Genomic DNA, 23,839 nt, shown 5'->3' on the forward strand with positions numbered 1-23,839 from the left:
TTTACCAGCTGGCTGTGTGTTAAATGGGCCTAGTTAAAAATGCATTAATTCCTTAAAAAAAAAAGAAGCCAGTAATACTTAACCACCCAGGCCTAGTGCTCCATCGAACCACCCTTTCCATTAAAAGATTGTGAGACAGGAAAGAGGCACTGGTAAAGTAAAAGGCCTCCTCGACGTGTTAGAAATTATATGAGGAGCCAGGTACCAACAAGAGATGTTTCCCTTTCAATTAACATGGAGAACCCGCTCCCTATGACATGACTGGCTTCATGCTGTCTCATTCTGCATCTGTGGAAGGAAGACATGGTAAAGATTGGACTCCAGGACCAGAAACCATCAGAATTTCCTGGTATGATTGCCTGCAGGGCATCAAGTAAACAAGAAGTTCCAGTCAAGTTAAATCTGCAATGTCCCAGAGCCGAGAATACATTTCTTTTTTTCTCTCTTTTTTTTTTAAATATATTTTATTGATTTTTTTACAGAGGAAGAGAGAGAGATAGAGAGTTAGAAACATTGATGAGAGAGAATCATCGATCAGCTGCCTCTTGCACACCCCCTACTGGGGATGTGCCTGCAACCAAGGTACATGCCCTTGACCTGAATAGAACCCGGGACCTTTCAGTCCACAGGTTTACGCTCTATCCACTGAGCCAAACCGGTTTCGGCCCGAGAATACATTTCTGAAGCAATGATTCTTGAATGAAAATAAGCCACTTGCCTGCAAAAGCTCACTTGATTCAGACTGGAATCACCAATTGTGACCTGTGCTGACAGGACAGAGGTTTCTGTGTAATACAGCTAGGGTTTGCAAGCATGGTGAAGAACTATAAAAAGAATAATGCTGCCTTAGCCAGGTGAGACAACATTTGATAAATGAATTATCTTCCAAATAACAGTGATGATACTGAAGAGATTTAAGGTATTTTCAGCTCCATGATCACATTCATTTAATCCTGTGATTAAAGTCTCAGGGTGGCCGAAACCGGTTTGGCTCAGTGGATAGAGCGTCAACCTGCGGACTGAAAGGTCCCGGGTTCGATTCCGGTCAAGGGCATGTACCTTGGTTGCGGGCACATCCCCAGTAGGGGGTGTACAAGAGGCAGCTGATCAATGATTCTCTCTCATCGATGTTTCTTTTTCTCCCCCCCAAAAATATATTTTTTATTGATTTTTTACAGAGAGGAAGAGAGAGGGATAGAGAGTTAGAAACATCGATGAGCGAGAATCATCAATCATCTGCCTCTTGCACACCCCCAAATGGGGATGTGCCCGCAACTAAGGTACATGCCCTTGACCGGAATCGAACCCGGGACCTTTCAGTCCGCAGTCCGACGCTCTATCCATTGAGCCAAACCGGTTTTGGCTCTCATCAATGTTTCTAACACTCTTATCCCTCTCTCTTCCTCTCTGTAAAAAAAAAATAAAAAAATAAAAAAAATAAAAAATCAATAAAATATATATTTAAAAATAAATAAATAAATAAATAAAGTCTCAGGGTGGGAAGTGAACAACAAAATAACCAACCCGGGACTAACTTAAGCACTCTTTATTCTGATCTTTCTAGACCAAATGTTTCCAAAGGGCTAACTTTAGTTAATGAAAAATGTACAAAAGTTGTCCATTTAATCAGGAATAGAATTTGCCAGGTCCCACCCACTGACCCCTTTGGAAGTATTTACTAAAAAGACATTTTAGGAAATAAGTGATCCATAACTCCACCTTTCAAATACCATGACTTCCAAGTGTAAGTCATTATACTTGCCCACATGCTAACTGATTTACTAAGCAGTTAGGGTCAGTGCAGCAGGAACCATCCTGTGGTCTGTTGCCAGTCCAGTGCAAAACCCCTACACCCAGTCTTCCGAGGAGAAAAGAGCAGCTAACACACCTCCTGAAGACAATAGCCAGCCTAATTACAAGAGGAAGTGGATGAAGAGTGGAGGCCAGCAAAACAAGTTCTGTGATCTTTATAAGCAAACAAAATGGGGTCTGGCCCCAACAGTTTGAAACTTGGTGTCTTCAGCTTTCAGAGTCTCAGTCACCAATTATGGAGACTCTGGGAAATCCCATTCGGCTGTTGTTACTCACATTCTCAAAATAGGGCATTCCTGGCTCAATATTTCTCACCACCACTACAGTCCAATTAGAGATTTGTTCCGTTTTTACATGATCTTTTCAAGATACCATGGGAAATGGGAGTGAGAATGAGCCCAACCCTATCACTTCGTATACATTGTCAAGGTGAGCCAGATCTCATTCTATTGCATATAAATGAAATCTTGAGCAGGTTGGCCATACAGAATTAATCCCATTCTATATTAAGATGATTATGTTAAATACTTCTTAGAACCAGGATCACCCTGCTTGCTCTAGAAATCCAAAGGAGTGCCCATAAGAACCTTTTCCTACAGTGAGTCAATGAGCTCTCTTCAAACTGTCAGTAGCATGCCCATTTTTATGCCATTGCTTCCCTCATCCTGACTCCCTTTTTCAGAGAGTTTCTGATTTATCTTTTCATTTTTATAAGACTCCCATACCACCAAAATCTTCTAGTTTCTTACTCATTCTGTCCACTACTGAATGAGATAAATTTTTTAAAAATATATTATTTCATTGATTTTTTTTACAGAGAGGAAGGGAGAGAGAGAGAGAATTAGAAACATCGATGAGAGAGAAACATCGATCAGCTGCCTCCTGCACACCTCCTACTGGGAATGTGCCTGCAACCAAGGTACATGCCCTTGACCGGAATCAAACCTGGGACCTTTCAGTCCGCAGGCCAATGCTCCATCCACTGCGCCAAACCTGTTAGGGCGAGATAGACTTGTCTTACAGCAATTCTCACAACCCACAGACTTCCTGTATTAAATTGCCTTTTGGTTTTCTTTTCACTATATTCACTAGGAAGTCTTCCTTTCATGTTCACTCTCATTTTACTAGAATAGATCCTTAAGTAACCTCCTTGAAAAGCATGCATGCAACATAATAAAACAAATCTTGTATTTGATCGATAGCTTTGCTGGATCAAGAATTCTACATTTAAAATTTTCCCTCAGAAACCTCAAACACTGCTCCACTGTCAGAAAATTTCTTGTTATCTATTGCTGTTGAAGAAGAGTCTCAATCATTCTTTTGTAGATGAGCTATCTTTTCTCCCTGAAAAGTTTTTAGGTTCTTTATCCTCAGTGTTTTGAAATTTCATAAATGGTACCTAAGATATCTGGTACCTGGTCCTCAGAAGGAAGGTCTCAGGAAGTCCTAATACAGAGGCAAACCACTTGGGAAATGCAGAGGCTTCTACTCCACAACAGTGACATGTGTCTCCTGGTTTAGGGCTGAAAGACCCTGTGTTTTCTGTTCAGAGGACTGGGAGCAAGCTTCCAGATCAGCGGCTCTGATTCTCCCGCAAGGTCAACAGCGCCAAGGGTTGTCCACTGCTCACTACCCACAGGCTCTTTCTCCAACACTCTCTGCTCCTTCATGAGGTCACATCACAATGTACATTTTAGTGCTGCATCCCTCCCTCCCTGGGCCTCCTGGCTCTCTCCATGCTGTGTTCACCTACCCTAGTCTCCTCCTCCTTCTCCTCACCTAAATGACCCTCTGGTCCTCCCCTGGTTCCTCTTACCCTCTGAATACCAGGGCTTCCCCAGGACTTCCTGCGGAGTCTTTTCCCTCCAAAACCTCTCCCTCAGAGAACTGACTTACCTAAGACTTCCAGGCATTCAGCCACCCCTTATCAGCCCCAACTTCCCCAAACCACCTCAAGTCCAGAATGGATGTTTCATTAGCACCTAAAATCAGAGAATGCCTTACCCTGAACCCCAGGCCAGAACCGCCTCCCCATTTCCCATCATCTAAGGAGTAAAGATTAAAAAAAAAAAAAAAAAAAAAAAAAAAAAAAAGTTTTTATTGTGTGTGTGTAATATATTTTTATTGATTTTTTACAGAGAGGAAAGGAGAGGGATAGAGAGCTAGAAACATTGATGAGAGGGAAACATCGATCAGCTGCCTCCTGCTCACCCCCTACTGGGGATGTGCCCACAGCCAATGTACATGCCCCTGACTGGAATCGAACCTGGGACCTTTCTTTTTTTTCTTTTTCTTTTTTTTTTTAAATATATTTTATTGATTTTTCACAGAGATGAAGAGAGAGGGATAGAAAGTTAGAAACATCGATGAGAGAGAATCATCGATCAGCTGCCTCTTTCACACCCCGCACCGGGGATGTGCCCGCAACCAAGGTACATGCCCTTGCCCGGAATCGAACCTGGGACCTTTCAGTCCGCAGACTGACGCTCTATCCACTTAGCCAAACCAGTTTCGACTATTGTGTGTGTTTTTTAATAGAGAAAGGAAATGGGAGAGAAAAATAGATGAGAAACATTGATTAACTCCTTTCCTCGCACTCCCTACCTGGATGAGCCTGTAATCCAGGCAAGCTCCCTGGCCAGGTATTGTTGAACCAAGGACCTCTTAGTGCATGGGACAAGACTCAATCAACTGAGCCACATGGGCCAGGGCAAGGAGCAAAGCTTTTTATCACCCTTCCCACTATCTCCTCTCATGTTTACTCTTTCACAGCACCCTATCTCCCAGGCACACCTGACTGTTTGCTGTTCTCTGATTATACACTGGATATGGAATGTGTGCACCATGATCATGCCAATCTAGTATGCAGCCACCACAGAAACCCACCTACCCATAAAAGCTCAATGCTCTGCAAGGCCCCAATCCAATGCCACTTGCCACAACACTTTCTTTGACCAGGTGTCTTATTATCTCTACCCCTGAGATAGAGCCTGTATCACATATCTCACTAAATTCTGAGTTCCATAAGGAAGAGGTCACTAACTGTAAGAACACATGACAATATTAAACATTGGCATGACATCTGCCCCAATCTTCCTCAAATCTCTAATCTCACTAATGACTATGTATCCTACAGATTCCATCTATATTTGTCCTGGGGGGGGGGGGGCGCGCGCTAATATTTGACACAGGCCTGCATTTAAAATATGAATGGCAGATTAACAGCTGGAACAATGTCATTAACTTAAGTATTGAGCCTTAACTTTTTTTGCTAAGCCATAACAAATTAGAAGTAAATTAATGTGTGTATTTTTCTCTATAACTAGTTTGACTGGACAGTAGAACAGTGTTGCAAACCTCTGTTAAAACATAATGGAATTCTGCCGAAACCAGTGTGGCTCAGTAGATAGAACGTCAGCTTGAGGACTAAAATGTCCTAGGTTCGATTCCGGTCAAGGGCATGTACCTTGGTTTCCAGCACGTCCCCAGTAGGAGGAGTGCAGGGGGCAGCTGATTGATGTTTCTTTCTCATCTATGTTTCTAACTATCTCTCTCCCTTCCTCTCTGTAAAAAATCAATAAAATATATATTTTAAAAAAACATAATGGAATTCTTAAACACATTTATTAACATATGGGGAAACTGAGGCTCCAGATGGCAAGAGGTCACCCACCTTGTTTTTGGCAGGGTTGGGAGGAGACACTGGATACTCTTGGGCCTCCAGCTCCTTCCTACTCCACTCTCAAGAGAAAGAAAAGAAGGTGCCCCACTGCTCCTTAAGAGTAGGATCACAGATTTCATTCTTCCTGACCTAGTCCTTACTACATATCCTGGTGGTTCCATTCAACCTAAGGCAGGGGAAAAGAGGACCCTCTACTCCAGAGTTTATTAGTTCGTTTCATTTTACTTAAAATTTTACATCTCTGTAAACTTTTCTATGCCCTTGTAAAAACTGACCAACAATACTGGAAACAAATAATGTAAAAAGGGCAGAGGTGCCAAAACCAGTTTGGCTCAGCAGATAGAGTGCCGGTCTGCAGACTGAAAGGTCCCGGGTTCGATTCCGGTCAAGGGCATATATCTTGGTTGTGGGCACATCCCAAGCAGGGGGATGTGCAAGAGGCAGCTAATCGACGATTCTCTCTCATGGATTCTTCTAACTCTCTATCCCTCTCTCTTCCTCTCTGTAAAAAATCAATAAAATATATTAAAAGGGGGAGGGGGCGCAGAGGCTTCTATAGGGAACTCGGCCTGTTTTAGGCAAGACAAACATCCAACGGATTCAGACCTTCCTTGCTGCTGGCTTCCTTCCCTCTTCACAGTCACAGGTCCCAGCCATGAATACCTGCACTCTTCCTGTCCCACCAGCTGACATTAACAAAAAGCTGGGAGCTTCCCCAGTGCCCCAGTGAATCACGAACGCATGAAATCCTCTCTAGTGGTGAGCTGTACAAAGTAGTAAAGACCCAGGTCTCCTGTAGCTTAGCCCAGGACCACAGACGGCATATGAACCTTACAGGAGCAGGCCAGGGGAAGGTGTAAAGATATCAAACAAATTATGTCCAATTTATTTATTCATAAGCAATGTCATTTATGGAATTAAAGAGTATTTACTTCATCTTATTGTCTTCAAAGATCTAAAATGGTGCCACTCACATTAACAGTATAGTTACTATTAAAAATCAAACTAAATGCTTTTGTTTTCAAATGTTTCCCCCTAGAGCAAAAATACAAATCGTCATTGTAACTTAGGCACAAAAAAATACAGCCGACAATACTCAAGTAAGATGAAGAGAAAGTTCTTGTAACTTACCTAGCAAATTCTGCCAGTTGTTTGGGATCTGAGAGGTCAATGCCAGGTATCCCTCCAGGAGGAAGTTTCTTTCCTGTCATGTACTCTGAATAATCAGGAGGTGAGTTCTCCCCAATGATCTGTTCTTCAACCACCGTCTCATGGTCAATATCTTTTTTTTCATCTGAAGCACACCAAAAGATGATCTTAGCTAAGTAAAAATGTCTATGTGGGCAAATACATTTAAAAAACTATATAAAGTGTTTTCATTAGCAGCTTCTTAAATGGGATATTTATAGCCACACCTCAATTTCTTTTTAAAAAAATATATATTTTATTGATTTTTCACAGAGAGGAAAGATAGAGAAACATCGATGAGAGAGAAACATCGATCAGCTGCCTCTTGCACACCCCCTACTGGGGATATGCCCACAACCAACGTACATGCCCTTGACCAAAATTGAACCTGGGACCTTTCAGTCTGCTGACCAACGCTCTATCCACTGAGCCAAACCGGTTTTGGCCACACCTCAATTTCTTAAACACCCAGTCTTTTTGCTCAATCTCTTAAAATCCCATTTTTGCTTGCAGGTCACCAAAATCTTCAATGCCAAACCCAGTGGGCCTGTCTCTGAATGCTTCTTCCCAGCCCACAGGGCGGTTCCCCAGCACCCGCTTCCCTGGATTCATATCCTCCCCCCCCCCAACCCCCCCCACCCCCCCCAGGCTTATCTTTAGCTTCTTGCTTCTCCTACCACCTCTCTCAGAGTTCTGCTTTTGGTCTACGACACACATTTCCTGTTAACCACCAACACTTTATAGCCTTCACCTTAGGTGGACCTGCCTACCTCTCCAGCTTACTTATTCTTCACTCTCCTCTCCTCACTCTGCTCACCTCCATTGGCCTTTTAGTTCCTCAAATGCAGCACGGCGCAGTGCCTTTCCTCTGCTCGTGACTGGGACTTAAACTGTAACTATAGCTGCGTAATAGCTGTCAGCTCTCCCACCAGACTGCCAGCCCCTCCAGGAAAGGGGTGCTGGCCAGTCCTGACCCCATGTATCTGCAGAGCCTTGTTCAAAATCTGCTCGATTGGCCCTCAATGAGCACCTGGCTTGAAGAATGTAGGATCACCTCTAACTCAAATCCAATCATCTCAAATTACCATCATCTCAAATCCAATAAAGGAATATTGATCCCATAATTAATCTCCTGTATCACAGACATCAAACCCTATTGAACATTTTTAAAAGGTCTTCTCTCCCTTTCTCCTACCACCATCACCTTAGTTCTAATCATGTTCTGCTCTGGTGATGCTCCAAAGGATAAACTGATACAGAAAATAAAACCTGATACACTTTCACTGGTGGTGCCTCAGCAGAGGTATAAACTACTTCGGCCTGGCACTCTGGGTCCTATGCTGACTAGTTTCATTTTAACACATCGAGGCTCAACCTCTATGTCTCCTTCCTGTACACGTGCCCCTCCATACTCCAGCCAGCCATTTCCCACAGGTTAATTCACAAGTGCCTGGAAAGGTACTCTATAAGCTGGAGTTCCCCCCTCGGCTCTCTCTAATTCCAGCCTACCTCTGAGCCTCCCATCCTTACTTTCAATTTCTTTATTATTTATTGCTATTAACACTGCCAAACACTAAAATCGTGCTATTATGAGTTTTTGTCAGCCTGCTCTCCTAAACTGGAAAAGCCCAGAGTCCAAACCAGCCTTTTACAGCTCTGGTGCCTAAAAGCAGAAAGTGCTCCAAAAACACAATGTTAACTGAAATGTCCTTTTCCTCCACCAAAGTGATTCACAAATAGCAGGAACACTAAAACTTTCAGAAGTAAAAGCTTGGTTGTCCAACTCCTGCATTACCTTCCACCAGTGTTAAAACCCATGACCAAAAACCAAACCAAATTCTGCAATTAATGTCACTACCAAAAAGAGCACCTAGCTGTTTAGCACCCTGCTCTCTGACACCAGGCATGAGGGAAAGATACAAGGAAAACAGTAGGTTCATTTGATTCAAGTGCAGTTCCTTCTCAGCAATGAAAAGCACAGAATACACCTGCTTTAAGTGCCTTTCTCGGCCCATCACTCTCCATTCCAGGAACTCTTGTTGGTCATTACAAGGAATTGCAGATAGAGAGCAGCAGACATTTCACTGAATGTGTGTGTGTATGGTGGTGGTGGGGGATGACACTAGTTTAATCACACATATATCACCCTACAAAGTGGGAAAATTAGCAACTGCATTTCACAGAGGAGAAAGATGAGGCACAGAAAAGTTAAGTCAGTAGCAAATGTGAACTCATGAAGTCTAAGATCATGTGCTTAGCTATTACGCTCAGCTATCTCTTATTTGGAACTAGAAAGGACTAGATAGAACTGTGCACCTGAAACCTGGATAATTTTGTTAACCAGTGTTAGCAATAAAATTAATAAAAATAAAAAATAAAATAAATCACTTGATACAATGCCTGGCAAAAACAAACACAAAATACACTAGATAATATCTCCCGAGTTACTCATTGAGAGATGAATATCCATCCAGGAATGAAGGGGTGTAAGAAAACAATAGCCAGGTGTACTAATAAGAAAGTTCAAGAAATGTAGTTATTGATCATAAGTCACGAGGCTGGGCTTCTGCACTGTGACCAGATTCTTCATCCCTCTTCTTTTCTCCGGGCTGAGGCAATTCTTTCACCTCCAATCTCTCTAACTTACACGACTGCTTCTATGCATCAACTAACTTTCAAGTGGCACAGAAACACATTCGTGGGCAGGGAAGCTAATTTTCTTCACTGATGTTTTATATTTCAGATATTAGATTGATGTCAAGATTCAGAAACAATGCTGTTCTGAGCAAGCTACGGATGAAAGCACATCTCAAGTATGCTGGGGCAGAAAAAGACTGACCCCTGGCATAAGGAAGTCAAGCTAAATCACTCGCTATATTAGTTCAAACCATGACTAAGGGCCTCCTATGTGCCTGGCACTGTTCCATTTCTGGCTGTTCAGGAACAAAAGCCAGAAACAAAACAAAGTTTTTGCTCTCTGTTCTCAAGATCAAGGTGCCAGCCAATTCAGTGCCCAGCGAAGGCCCTCTACAATCTTGCTGTGTCCTCACTTATCCAGAATTCCTGTCTCTTCCTGTAAGAACACTAATCTCATTCAACAGGGCTCTATACATAACTTAATTAGTTCCCAAAGACCCTACCCCTAACACCATCACATTAGGGATTAGGGCTTCAGTTTCTGACTTTTGGGGTGACACAAACAAGTCAAATAAGGAAATACTTAAGGCTCTGTTCATAGTTTCAATATTCAAGATGAAGCAGGCGGGTGGAGGGAAGGATTACAATAAGATGATTAAGAATTAGAATACAGCCGGGCTGAGACCGGTTTGGCTCAGTGGATAGAGCATCGGCTTGGGGACTGAAGGGTCCCGGGTTCGATTCCGGTCAAGGGCATGTACCTTGATTGTGGGCATATCCCCAGTGGGGGGTGTGCAAGAGGCAGCTGATTGATGACACTCTCTCATCGATGTTTCTGACTATCTCTCTCCCTTCCTCTCTGTACAAAATCAATAAAATATATTTTAAAAAAATGAATTAGAATACAGCCCTGGCCTGGTGACTGGGTTGGTTACAGCGTTGTTTGGATACACCAAGGTTGAGGATTCAAACCCCATTGGGCACACACAAGAATCAACCAATGAATGCATAAATCGATGCTTCTCTCTAAAATCAGTAATTTAAAAAATATATATATATTATTGATTTTTCACAGAGAGGAAGGGAGAGGGATAGAGAGCTAGAAACATCGATGAGAGAGATACATTGACCAGCTGCCTCCTGCACACCCCCCACTGGGGATGTGCCCGCAACCAAGGTACATGCCCTTGACCGGAATCGAACCCGGGACCCTTCAGTCTGCAGGCCGACGCTCTATCCACTGAGCCAAACCGGCCTCGGCAACAATCAGTAATTTTTTTTAATGAACAAAATAAACCCAGAGCAGAGGCTGGCAATCTCTAGAACAGCCTGTGAGTCAAGCTCGGCCTGTTCCACACCCCTCATTTTCATTGTTTCCTTTTTATCCTCACTTTTAGATATTAACATAGCCCCAGCAGGTTTGGCTCAGTGGATAGAGCTTCAGCCTGTGGACTGAAGGGTCCAGGTTTGATTCTGGTCAAGGGCACATCCCTGGTTGTGGACTCAATCCCCAGTAGGGGGCGTGCAGGAGGCAGCCTATCAATGATTCTCTCTCATCACTGGTTTTTCCTCTCTCTCGCTCCCCCTCCCTTCTTCTCTGAAAGCAATAAAAATATGTTGAAAATATAAAAGATAAATAAGGACTGTTTCTGGCTATTTAAAAAGTCTAGTGCAGGTGTCAGCAACCTGCGGCTCTTTTGAAGCTTTACCGCGGCTCCGACAACTTGCAAGCCTATGTGAAAACGAAGGTAACGTCTTACAGCCCTGATGTGCCGACACTGTTCACTAAGGTTCAGGAGCAAAAATCCCATTAACCAGGTAAATTAAATATTTTAATTAGCTATTAATTTGCAAAAATATATTTTACATTGTTAAGTGAAAAAGTCCTTTTTTCCTTCAGATTGACAGCTAACTGCACGATCCGGTATATAGCATTAAGGTAAGAAACAATATATGCAGCGTTATATTTGTTTTAAATGTCGCAATGGTTTTGTGGCTCCCAGGTTTTTTTTTCCTTTGGAAATGGGTCCAAGTGGCTCTTTATGTCTTAAAGGTTGCAGACCCCTGGTCTAGTGGATAGAGCGTCGGCCTGTGGACTGAAGGGTCCCAGGTTCCATTCCGGTCAAGGGCATGTACATTGGCTGCAGGCATATCCCCGGTAGGGGTTGTGCAGGAGGCGGCTGGTCGATGGTTCTCTCTCATCTATGTTTCTAGCTCTCTATCCCTCTTACTTCCTCTCTGTAAAAAAAATCAATAAAATATATTAAAAAAAGAAAAGAAAAACAAAAGTCTAGTCTCACCTGCCCTCCATGCCCCAACTAAACTGGCTTTGTGTGATTCAATGTCTAATCTAAGGTACATGATGGCCCTGGCAGGTGTGGTTCAGTTAGTTTAGAGCTGCATCCTGTACAACGAAAGGTCACTGGTCTGATGCCAGTCAGGGCACATGCCAGACTTGTGTTCTTGGTCCCCGATAGGGGATGTGCAGGAGGCAGTCAATAGATGTTATACTCTCACATTGTTTCTCTCTCTCCATCTCCTTTCTTCTATCTCTAAACAAACATTTTTTTTTTTTTAAATATCTCTTTCCTTCAAGAGCCTTTTCTTCCTATTCCTTAACCTTGCTTGGTTAATGAATGAAGAGAATGGCACCCACTTCATAAGGTTAAGACAAGATAAGACACTAATGCCAACCATTCTGTCTGGAATAGAGGTGTGCAAGAACTCCTTTGGTCCACTTTTCCTTCCTCCTGGGTTTAAGGAGACAGAAGGTACATGCTTAATGGTTTTTAAAGAATGTAGTAAGCAAGTCAAGAACATAGAAAATTATAGAAAATCTTCAGTTAGGTTACACTTTAAGTATTTTTGGCCATTCTGTGTGTGAAATGTGACGCTAGATTGATGGGAATCTGTGCATTACTAGCAGTCAGTGGTCCCTTTTGAATATAAAGCAGTTTATTTTAGAATTCAGTCCTAAGTGCTGAGACCGGTTTGGCTCAGTGGATAGAGCATCAGCCTTTGAACTGAGGGGTCCCGGGTTCGATTCAGCTCAAGGGCATGTACCTTGGTTGTGGGCATATCCCCAGTGGGGGGTGTGCAGGAGGCAGCTGATCAATGATTCTCTCTCGTCAATGTTTCTGGTTCTCTGTCCCCCTCTCCCTTCCTCTCTGTGAAATATCAATAAAATATATCTAAAAAAAGAAAAAAAAAGAAAGAAAAAAAAAGAATTCAGTCCTAAGTAAAGCTTGATTTCCTTATAATGTTTTCCCATCTTGGAATCAGGTAACAGTAGTAAGATTTCCTTTTCCACCTTGATTGCCAGGAAGCTCATTAGGATTGACCCTAATGCTTCCTTATTTTGTTGTTGTTAATCCTCACCCAAGAATATTTTTTCCATTGCTTTTTTAGAGAGAGTGGAAGGGAGAGAGAGAGAGAACATCAATGAGAGCGGTTGTCTCCGACATGAGCACGGCCCTTGATCTGGAATTGAACCCAAGATCCTTTGGTGGGTGGGGTGGTCCTCTAACCACTGAGCTACTGACCAGGATGGACCCTAATACTTCCTTTCTTCTGAGCCTGAGTTTCTATATTTTTACCAATTCTCACAATTATTTACCTATTTATTTACTTATTTATGGGTTTATTAGATTTTATTTCTCCACACCTTCCATTTTAGGGCATTAACTTTGGTCTGACAATTCTAGGTGACTTTTAGCAAAAATGACATTCCTTATTCACCTCTACCACCTCCTTCACTTAAATGGGACCGAGACTCACTGCTAAGAAATAGGCAAAAGTGAGCCATAGGCTGCTTCCACCTTTCCCCACTACTGAAGACCTTTAAGTAAGGATAATATCACTTACTAAGTACCTGGTACCTGTTTTATGCCAGCAACTATCACATTCCTTAATTCAAGCCAAAACCTTTAAGGTATTAACCCCATGTTTTTTGGTCGAAGAAATCAAGCCTCAGAAATACCAAGTAATGTACCTAAAGCACAGTGTGTCACAGATCTAGGAAGTGATTCTGAAGTCCATGCCTTTTCTAAAAGGGAAGGCTTCCCCACCCCTCCCCAGCCTCAACATCTCTTTCCCACCTCTGTGGTAACAGAGGAGTATGGCATTTGGGTCTACGGGCTAGGATTCTGCCTGTGGTCTCAGCTCGTTACTGAGAATATTCTCTGTGTCTTGTGCTGTTCTAAGGCTACAGGGTTATAGCCCTGGGCTTATACAGTGGTTCTGACCCTTTCTAATGCCGCGACCATTTAATACAGCTCCTCATGTTGTGGGGACCCCCAACCATAAAATTATTTTCATTGCTACTTCATAACTGTAATTTTGCTACTATTAATGAATCGTGATGTAAATATCTGTGTTTTCTGATGGTCTTAGGCTCTACAGCAGCGGTTCTCAACCTGTGGGTCGCATAAGACCATCAGAAAACATATATATTTATATCACAATTCATTAACAGTAGCAAAATTACAGTTATGAAGTAGCAACAAAAATAATTTTATGGCTGGGGGTCACCACAACATGAGGAACTGTATTAAAGGGTCGTGGCACTAGAAAGGTTGAGAACCACTGCTTGAGCCTAGAGCTACAGTTCCCAACGTGTGGCATATGCCCCACAGGGGTGGGGGGGACAATTAGATTTTTAAGGGGGGCAATACGAGAATGAGTTATGAACAGTGAATTTTTTTGCACTTCTTATGGTTCCAGGGGCCTCATATACAATATATTTTGACATATTTATGCATTTGAGTTCTCTATTATATATTCTGAAATTTTGCTACTTTTCATGTCACTTCATATTATTATTATTTTTAACAATTTCTTAGCGATTTCTTCCTTATTACTTAACTGTCCTTTATTTTTTTCTCTTTCATGGATGCCATGTTCCTTGGAAGCTTGATTAGACCAAGTTAATGGCCTTTTAGGTTTCCTCCATGTGAATAGGAGTTCACTTTTTGAATAATAAGAATTATATGCCACGAGGAGTGAGGGTGGAGACACATCAGGATTCTAAAATGAATGAGGCATGACCAAAAAAAGGTTGGGAATCACTACTCTAGAAAAAGTAGACAAGAAAATTAAAAGAAAAAGAGCAAGAAGTTTGCAGATAGTGCTACAAATAAAACAAAACAATAGTTATGAGATAGAGTGACAGTGTGTGTGTGCACTAACTTGAATGAGCAGAGAAGGCCGCCTAGAGCTGAGACTTGAAAAACAAGGTTGCACTAAGAATGGAAGCAGAGCAAGTGCTAAAAAACAAATTTAAGGAACTGAAAGAAGGCAGGAAGGCTGGAGCATAATGGGAGTATAGGGAGGAGCAGGGAAGGAAGCAGGGGCCAAATCATGTGTGGCCCTGCAGGTTATGCAAAGGGGTTTGGATTTTCCTGACAATAATGGGATGTCTGTGGGGTGTGGATATGGGTGTGTTAAAACATACAAAATATAAAGTTTACCATTTTAACCATTTCTAAGTCTATATAGCTCAATGGCATTAAGCATATTCATTGTTGTAAGAGATTTTTAAGCCAGGGAATGAAGTCAACTGATTTCAAAAGTCTTAGAAAATTCAGAAAATAGATTGTGTGTGTATGTGTGTGAAATCCAGAGGTCTGTATTTAGTCATTATTAAAAATCTATCAAAATTCATTTAATATAGAAACCATATGTATTTATACAAGAAAAAAAGCCCATCACAACCAGTTAGATTATTTTAATATTTAGTCATATCTGAAACCACTGTGTAAGGCTAACTGGATGATTATTAGGCATTTTACTCGAGAGTTCCTAATTTTCAACAATTAAAGAGCTACGCTTTAAAAAATGTAATATGTTGTTTCCTACTGTCACAGAGGAATTCGGAAAAGGAGAATTTCTTGGTATAAAGGAACTGAAAATGCTTTCAGAGATACCCCTACTCCAAACAAGTCATTTACAAAGACCCCAAGGCCAGAAGTTAAGATATTACAAGGTCAGATACTTTGGGTCAGTGCCCTCTAAAGAGGAAATTTGATGGCTTACTAATATGATTCCCCAAACCCCTGGGCTACTGTTATTGGTATTTAATCACCAAGTTAAATAGAATGGGACCTGCTAACACAATATACTTAGCACTAGGAAATGGTTCCTTTCCTGTACTGAAATTAAAGCCCACCACACATGGGAAGGTACAAATTTATACGACAGAGTCCATTAACTTCTATGACCGCCACACATCTTCCTAATGTTTTGCTAACAATAGGGAAATGTGTTATTTCCAACATCCAAATAAGACAGCAAGTTTTAAATATACAAGGTTTAGGAGTTTATCCAATATTGTAAAATACACTTCACGGTAAATTTCCAGACCCTAGAATTATAAGAACTTTTCACTTTTGCATACTCTTCCTGTGGGAGGCAGTTAGAGCAGGTTTATAAAGTGGTCCCGGGAAAGAACAGATCTGGAGGTAACAACAAAAGCAGACCTAAGAACTGTTCCTTCTAATAATTTTTTTAATTTTTTTTATTTTGCTAATAACCTGTTATGGGCCCTAAATTTCGCCACCTTAAAATAAACAGACTTTACTAAGCAGACTTAGTACATACCCTCACAGGAGTCTGGCACTTTCAAAATATTATTTTACTTATTCCCTTCCAAAAGCTTAAAATGCAGGAGGCAGGTCAGGAGTCTGACCTTTTCCTGATATAGATTCTTTTTTCTGCACTAGGGAAAGTCTGCTGTTGAAGGGGGGAGGGAGAAGAAAAGGTCAATATGTGGACTAGAGAGTCTAACAGTGGCGGCTTTTTCAGTAAACCAGGCTTCCAGAGCTACCAGGTCAGGAACCAGGATCGGACTTAGGCTGCCCCACGTAGCTGTTGACGTCATTACTTTGGAGAGGACTTCTTTGGCTTAGCTCCATGGAAATTTATGTTTATAGCATTCCTACTTAGTGATAAGTAGCACGGCCAAAAAAAGAGAACTTGAAAATCCACAGAAAAATGGCAAATGTTCACAACTAGTGACTGCTGGCGTACCTGAATTTTTAATTATGTAACATTAAAAAACTTTTTAAAAATATATTTTTATTTCAGAGAGGAAGGGACTGGGAGAAAGAAACATCAACAATGAGAGAGAACCATTGATCAGCTACCCCCTTCATGCCCCAACCTGGGGATTGAACAGTGACCTCCTGGTTCATGGGTTGATGCTCAACCACTGAGCCATGCCAGCCAGGAAACACTGAAAAAATTTTAAGACATTTCAATTTTCTTTCAATTTACTAATTCTAGTATCAAAAGTTTTCTGGTCTTAGATGTTTTGCTCAATCTACCACCAAGCACTTCTGCATGTGGTCTAATAAGATAATTAAAACATCAACAGCCTTGAGTGAAGGCCACAATTTTTAACTACCTAAAACATTAAGATTTTAAAGCCTTCGTAGGTCTCTCTCAAAACTAAATGTTTTAAATATTCAGCTTTTATCATTAGCCTACTCCACCTAATGCTCTAAGTTGTTTAGTTTACAATAAGCTCCATAAAATAGTATGTCGCTCCTATACCGTAGAGATGAATAATATTGTTACTAATAAGTAACTAGAGTCCCGAGAATATGACCCTATATATACAATTACTTTTATTAAGAACTTCAGATAACTAAGTTCAGTGTTAGACAAACTGCCACCTCAAGAACTCATTCCAACCTAAGACAATGTTTTAGTGAAACTCAAGTATAGTTGAAACTTTCGAGACTAGGATCAAATGAGAGCAAGTATGTGAAGCAGTGAGTACACTGCTTGCCTACACACACACACAGCCTAACAATTAACCTGCTTTGATTTCTTTAATAGATCTTTATTGATTTCAGAGAGGAAGTGAGAAGGAAAGACAGAAACGTCAATGATGAATCATTGATCATCTGCCTCCTATAAGCCCCAGTGGGGATTGAGCCACACACAACCCAGGCATGTGCACTGACCTCCAGTCTCGGTCGACACACTCAACCACAGAGCCATGCCCACAGGACTGATTTCTTCACCTCTTAGCAATTAGCTCCTTATTTCAGATCTGAAGATGAAACTACAGTGTATGCAGAATTTTAACTTGGGACAGGTATAGTTAATTACCAACTATTTACCTTCTCATTGGCAATAATTCCAAACCACAAGAAGAGGGCTAGTTTACCAAAAAGTCTTAGAAAATAGACTGTACTATGTTATTGCATCAAATATTTATCACCTTTATGCACAGAGGATTCTGTAACACCAGACATTCTTTAAAAAAAAGGGGGGGGATGGGGGAAGACAATTACCCCATACTGTGCAACCAGGTAAGCAGCCACTTGCACAGGGATAGTAATGACTTTTAAACTAGACTTAAGTGTAAATTAACTACCATTAGTCAAGCCCTGAGACTTTCCCCCCTGACTGATTTGATATGAACCACTTCATCAAGTAAAGCCTCATTATCAAATTTTCAAGGTATTGAAAATAGTTTAGCAATTTAGTAAGATCAAATGCAGAATCTGTAAAAATTCCCTGGTTTTCTAATTTACCATAAAACCAACATGACCATACCATAAGAAAAAGTAAATTTAATGTTACGTGGATAATATATCTCTAACTAAATATCGAATTTCAAAGAAACCCTCCATTCAGCCAACTCAATATAACCAACACTTTTTCTCCTCTCTTATTCCATGCCTATCAGTGCAAAAACATGGCTTTTAGTTCCAATATACTCAGTGAGCTACCAAGACATACAGAAGGCATCTTTTGATAACCAGTAGGTCCTAAAATATTGTAATTTCATTTTAACAGAGCTCCTGCTAAGCTAAAGGCCCTCTGAAATGCAGAGCAGCGCCTGTTAGCACTTGCTATTGGGATTTTGGCAGCAGCTCTGATCCCCTTTGCTTAGTTCTGAGTCACAGAACTAAGCCACATCCAAACAGCTTTAGTTATTAGTTATCTCAACTTGGTGCTTTCAGTAGATACAACCAGACCAGCTTTTCAGTCCAGACTTTTCACCTTCTATTTAAATCATTCTTCTAAATTTTAAAAACCCTTTAATACTCAAAAGTCACATTTTGAGACTCCATGCAACTTTGAGAATTTATGAAATAGCATTGAAGTAACTTAGTACTAAACTTAACCATCACAGGTACTAGATTAGCTACGGCAGGATTATTCTCAGCCTATTTAATATCCCAAGCAATTTAACTTGTTAGATTCATAAATAAGATACATAAAAAACCGCCTTTTGAGAAGTATAAATACCCCATGTAAGAGATTTACACATGCCTGAGATACTTTTCTGGTCTTCATTCAAAGCAGTATTAAAATAGAAAAAGGCGCTTTTCTAGAGTACTTTTCACGGGAAAAATAAGGTAGCTTTCTACCAAGAACTCGATTTTATTTAGTGGAATAGCCAACTAACTTATTTGCAAAGAGACATACTTCAAAAAAGAACTTCCGGAAGCGTCAAGAGCTAACAATTATCTACAAACACTCGTGGCCCCTTGTCCACGACGTGCTGCGGGGGAGCGCGGTGCAGGCCGGGCCGCGACACGGTGACAGGCCGGCCGACGCCAAGCCCGCAGACGCCGCCCAAGTCCCGCCCCGCGAAGACGAACGCGGCCGCGGGCGGGGCCTGGCCTGCGCGGTGCGTGGGAGCAAAGGGCCCGGGCACTCCCGCCCCCTTCGGAAGGCGCCTCCCGGGAGCAGTGGAGGGTCCGGGGAAGGGGGCGGGGGCGCCGGGAGGGTGAGCGACGCCCTCTACTGGGAGGCGGGGGAAAGGCGGCGGCGGCACGCTCCGCCGGGCCAGGCGCGAGGTCCGTACGCCCCACCAACGCCCTCTTCGCGCCCCGAGCCCCGGGTCTCGCGGGGAGCCGGGCGGGCGGGCGCCAAGGACAACGAGCCGACGGGCCGTCCGTTGGCCCGAGCGCGCCCCGCCCCGCCCCGCCCGCGCCGCGGGGCCGCCCAGCCCAGGGAAACTACGCCATTGCGGCCTAGCGGGCGGCGCCGCTCCTCCGCCGCCATCTTTTCGGGCCGTGGCCGCCGCCCGCCGCCCCCGCCGCGGCCCGCCCGCCCGCCATCTTTTGGGGCCGCCATACTTGCCCTGCGAAGAAGATGGCGGCGCCCATCACACACATAAAACATGGCTTCCCTTCAAAACAAAAACATCCCGGGGGCCGGCGCGGGCCGGCGCGCGCGGCCGCTCACCTGAAGACCACATGGTGACCGAGAACTCGCCCTCCAGGGTCTTGATCTGCACCTGCTTCTGCTCCCACTTCTTGTTGCCCGCGTCCGCGCCGCCCGCCGTCCCGGCCCCGCCGCCGAGGTAGCCCTTCTTGCCGCTCTTCTTGCCGCCGCCCTTCTTGACGCGGCCGCCGCCCGACGACGAGCCGCCGCCGCTCTTGCCGGCCGCCGCCACGGTGACCAGCGTCTGCTCGATGTAGTCGTCGTCGCCGCCGGCCGGCGCGGGCACGGGGATGAGGATCTGGTCCTCGAAGCCGTCCTCGGCGCGCAGCCCGTCCGAGTCGTCGCCGCCCACCACCTCCTCGCGCGTCTGCACCAGGATCACCTCCTGGTGGTGGTGCACCTGGGTCGGGTCGTCGGTGACCAGCGGCTGCAGCGCGATCATGGGCGGGTGGTGGTGGTGGTGGTGGTGGTGATGGCCCAGGTGCCCGTGGCCGCCCCCGCCGCCGTGGTCGCCGCCGCCGCCGTCCTCATCGTCGTCGTCGTCCTCCTCCTCGCCCACCACGGTAGTCTCTATGGTCTCCACCGGGATGGTCTCCACCTCGATCTCGTGCAGCTCCACGATCTCCGCCGGCATCTCCGAGCCGTCCGCGGCGATGTAGAGGGTGTCGCCCGAGGCCATGGCTGAGGGCTCCTCCGCCACGGCCGCGGCGGCCTCGGCTCCGAGGCTGCGGGCGAGAAGGCGGCCGGCCGTGGGGAAGGAAGGCAGAGGGAGGAAGGCAGCGGGCGGGCGGGGGGGAGAGGGGGCGGGCGGCAGGGGGAAGGGGCGGGCGCGGCGGCGGCGGCGGCGGGCTTCCCCGCCTCCTCGCCTCGGTGCGCCCCGCGCTCGCTCGGCCGCTGCTCACCCCGGCGCCCCACCTCACCGCGCCTCGGCCTCCTCCTCTGGCCGCGCCTCCTCCCGCCCTCCGGGCCGGCGCTCCGCTTCCCCCTTCCTCCTGCACCTCCGCCTCCTTCCACACAAATACCAACTCCTCACCCTGAGCCCAGATCAGGCCGTCGCCGCCGCCGCCGCCGCCGCCACACTGCGCTCGAGCTCGCCTCGCGAGACTTCCGCGCTGTCCCGGCCCACCCCGCCTCGCTCCTACTCGCCAGCTTGCCCTCTCGCTCCTCCTCCTCTGCCAATCGGTCTGCCGTTCGCCACTGAGGCCCCGCCCACTCTCCCGGGCTCCTCCCGGATTGGGGCAGGCGGGACGGCCCCCGTGCGCGCTGGCTGGCCCGCGGCGCGTGACGTCACTGGCCCGCGGCGCGTGACGTCACTCCCGCCCTCCACGGTGCAACAGCGGCAAAGTCCGTCGCCCCAGGCCCGGGCCGCACTCGGGATCCGGGCGACGCCGCGCGGCAGCCGCTACCTCGGGAGCTGGTGAGCGGTGCGCGCGGCCCGGGGCACCGCGGGGGAGGGACGGCCGACGGAGCGCGGGGACCAGAACCAGGGGACCGCGTGGGGAAGCGGGCGGCGCGTGCGAGGCAGCCCCGGCGCCCCCAATAAAGTCTTGTTTTGACGAGAAACGCCTGAGTCTCCTTTTTCTCGCGGGACGGCGTTTGCTCTTGGCGACTGCCTTCGGGCAGGCAATGTCGGCTGCGACCAGTGTGGGCGGACAACAGAGCGAACGGAAAATGTCCGTGGTCCGCCGCGCTCCCGCACGGCCCGGCGGGGCCCGGGGCGGAGCGCAGATTGGGCGCGCGGAGCCGGCAGGTGGAAGTGGCGTGCGGAGCCCCCGGGCCCGCCGTTGGGAGGGTGTCCGTTATCCTTTTGTGACCCGCGGAAACCTGTGTTGGAACCGTTGGTGCCTGCTTCCCGATAGATCCTTAGAACTGGACTCCCGGCCGCTCGCCGTGTAGCTCGGCTCCTTTGGTTTTCTACAGTTTTCTCCCGGAGCTTTCCTCTCTTCGCTCTCCAGCCAATCATGTCTTCCCTGGACCTCAGTCTTCGCCTATTTCTCACATTCATAGAGGCTCCTCCTTATGCTCACCAGGCTTTGTATTGGTCTCTCCTTTAAAGAGAATACAATTTTTCCTGCCTTCTTCTTCATTATACCTGCCACAGAGCCTAGACTTTTCCTGGCACCAATTAGCGGGGCATGTTGAGCCTTCCTGAACGGCTAGCTATAGTACAGCGAAATAGTTTTGCCCGTTTTACTCTTTTGACCTGGATTAAAGCAATAGAAATAAAGGTGTGCTGATTTTTTTAAAGGAAGCCATGAAAAACTGAAAACTTGGGAAGGTGTGTCTTTGCTGTACGCGTTTGGCCCATGTGACTTTTCTTGAACGTGTATGTTCTCCATGTTTACTCGTGTCTTTTGGATAGTGTTCTTGCAGTTGAAGCCCCTGATTATATGAACTGTAATACATTCATCTTAGATCCAACTTGTTAAAACAAGTTGGTATCTTTATGGGGCCTTATGACGGAAATGTTTGCATTTTGATTAAGTGATTTGATCAGTCTTAATTTAATTCCTATTTCTAAATGGCATTGGACTTGCGTTTTGAGAATAATATTGTAAAGGAGTGAAAAATTAGGTCATTTTGAACCTGAAATTTAAAACCTGAGTAATTCCTCTCGGAATGCTGCACCCACACAGTTGGCAAGTCTGTTGAAATATGTCCTTTCTAGCTTCGTAGCTTGTAAATTGCAGAAATATTTCAGTATGAAAACCACTTGTGGGAGAATTTTTGTGGCTTAATTTCCCCACCTCTAGTAATTGGTGGGAAAATGCCTTTGCAAGTTGTTGACACGTCCCCTTAAGAGAAAAGAAAAGGGGAAAGTACCCAATTAGGTACTTTCTGAGTCACAGATCTGTAGACCCCAGGCAGGTGTGGAGAAAGCTGAAATGGGTTTTTCAATTTGTCAGGAAGGTGGTAGGACTGTGCAATGCTCCTGAATGCAATCCTAGCACGTGCTCATGAATAGTTTTTTTAACTTGCACTGGAGCAGGTGACCTGTTAGACTGGCCTCCAGTTTTCTGTGGTGAGAGATGTTCTTGTCTTCCTCTCTCCCCCCCTCTCTAATGTATTTTATTGACTTTTCACAGAGAGGAAGGGAGAGGGATAGAAAGCTAGAAACATCAGTGAGAGAGACACCGATCAGCCACCTCCACCTCCTGCACATCTGCCACAGGGGATGTGGCCGCAACCAACATACATGCCCTTGACCGGAACCGAACCTGGGACCCTTTAGTCCACAGGCCGACGTTCTATCCGCTGAGCCAAACCGGTTTCGGCTGTAGAGTATCTTTAGCTGTAGAGTATCTCTTGGCTTGACGTGTAGAGACACTGTCCTGAATCAGCTCTATCCTGCTTGCACTTGCTGCTAAAGGTGAAAATCAATTTAAAAGATCAGGTTAAGCCCTAGCTGGCTTGGCTCAGTGGGTAGAGTGTCAGCCTGCAGACGGAAGGGCCCTGGGTTTGATTCTGGCCAGGGGCACATGCCTGGGTTTCGGGCTCAATTCCTAGTGGGGAGCATGCAAGAGGCAGCCCATCAATGATTCTCTCTCATCATTGATGTCTCTATCTCTCTCTCTCTTCCCTTCCTTTCTGAAATCAATAAAGAGATATATTTTTAAAATATTTAAAAAATAAAAGATCAGGTTAAATTGCAATTTCAGAGCCATGAAGCTTTAAATGTAGGATAATCTCACTTTTATTATGCTCTGTTTGAGCAGAATGAATTGGACCAATGAGCATTTCCTCTGAACTTCTGGAGTCCTGTCGTCTTCCCCGCCTCCCCCCTCCCCACCCCACTCCCCAACACAGATGATTTAACATCACTTAATCTGGTAGTTTTCTTATACCACCAGTGTTTTTACCCTCCCCACTTCCAAAGGCCATGGCTATGTCTGTCTGCAGCTCAATGCTTTGCACATGGAATTATTGTTTGCTTCTTGTTTCATCAAAAAATGAAGTGAAAAGCACTGACAGAGTTCTGTGGGATAGTGCTTGACCTTCCCACCTGTCTCAAGAGCTCCAGCATTGGTCCTGGCAGGTGGTACAGTGGTTAGAGCACCAGCCCATGCACAGAAGGGTCTCAGATTCAATTCCCAGGCACATACATGCTTTGCAGGTTGATACCCAGCCCCATCACAGGATGTGGGAGGCAGCCAATCTGTGTGTCACTCTCACATTCTCCCCCTTCCTCTCTGCCTTCTTTTTCTCTCTTCCCTCCTTTTTACTCTCTCTAAAAATCAATGGAATAAATATCCTCAGGTGAAGATTAACAAAAAATAAATAGCCCCGCCAGCATGGCTCAGTGGTTGAACATGGGCCAGGATGTCACTGTTC

At 45.0% G+C, this 23,839-nt stretch overlaps 1 protein-coding gene and 1 long non-coding RNA gene across 10 annotated transcripts in view; one reads left to right on the forward strand and one right to left on the reverse strand.

Moving 5' to 3' along the window:
• YY1 (YY1 transcription factor) overlaps nucleotides 1-21,028 on the reverse strand; it is a 31,465-nt gene extending 10,437 nt beyond the window's left edge. For 6 of the 9 annotated variants that reach the window (XR_006739855.1, XR_006739852.1, XR_006739853.1 and 3 more), the window contains exons 1-2: nucleotides 19,529-21,028; nucleotides 6,626-6,788 (exon numbers count right to left, since the gene is read on the reverse strand). Coding sequence is in view for 3 of the 9 variants with exons in the window: in XM_036411642.2 (XP_036267535.1) it covers nucleotides 6,626-6,788; nucleotides 19,529-20,186 (821 nt within the window). In the remaining 6 variants the exon portion in view is untranslated. The remainder of the gene's footprint in view (nucleotides 1-6,625; nucleotides 6,789-19,528) is intronic. The other 3 variants (XM_036411642.2, XM_036411640.2, XM_036411641.2) reach the window with 3 other exon arrangements.
• Nucleotides 5,415-6,488, forward strand: LOC123651263. Its single transcript, XR_006739858.1, has 2 exons — nucleotides 5,415-5,807; nucleotides 6,044-6,488. It is a non-coding gene; the product is annotated as an uncharacterized LOC123651263 (long non-coding RNA).
• Nucleotides 21,029-23,839: the final 2,811 nt, after the last annotated feature.

Source organism: Pipistrellus kuhlii, unplaced genomic scaffold (assembly GCF_014108245.1).
Source record: "Pipistrellus kuhlii isolate mPipKuh1 unplaced genomic scaffold, mPipKuh1.p scaffold_m20_p_41, whole genome shotgun sequence".
In the NCBI taxonomy this organism is placed as follows: domain Eukaryota; kingdom Metazoa; phylum Chordata; class Mammalia; order Chiroptera; family Vespertilionidae; genus Pipistrellus; species Pipistrellus kuhlii.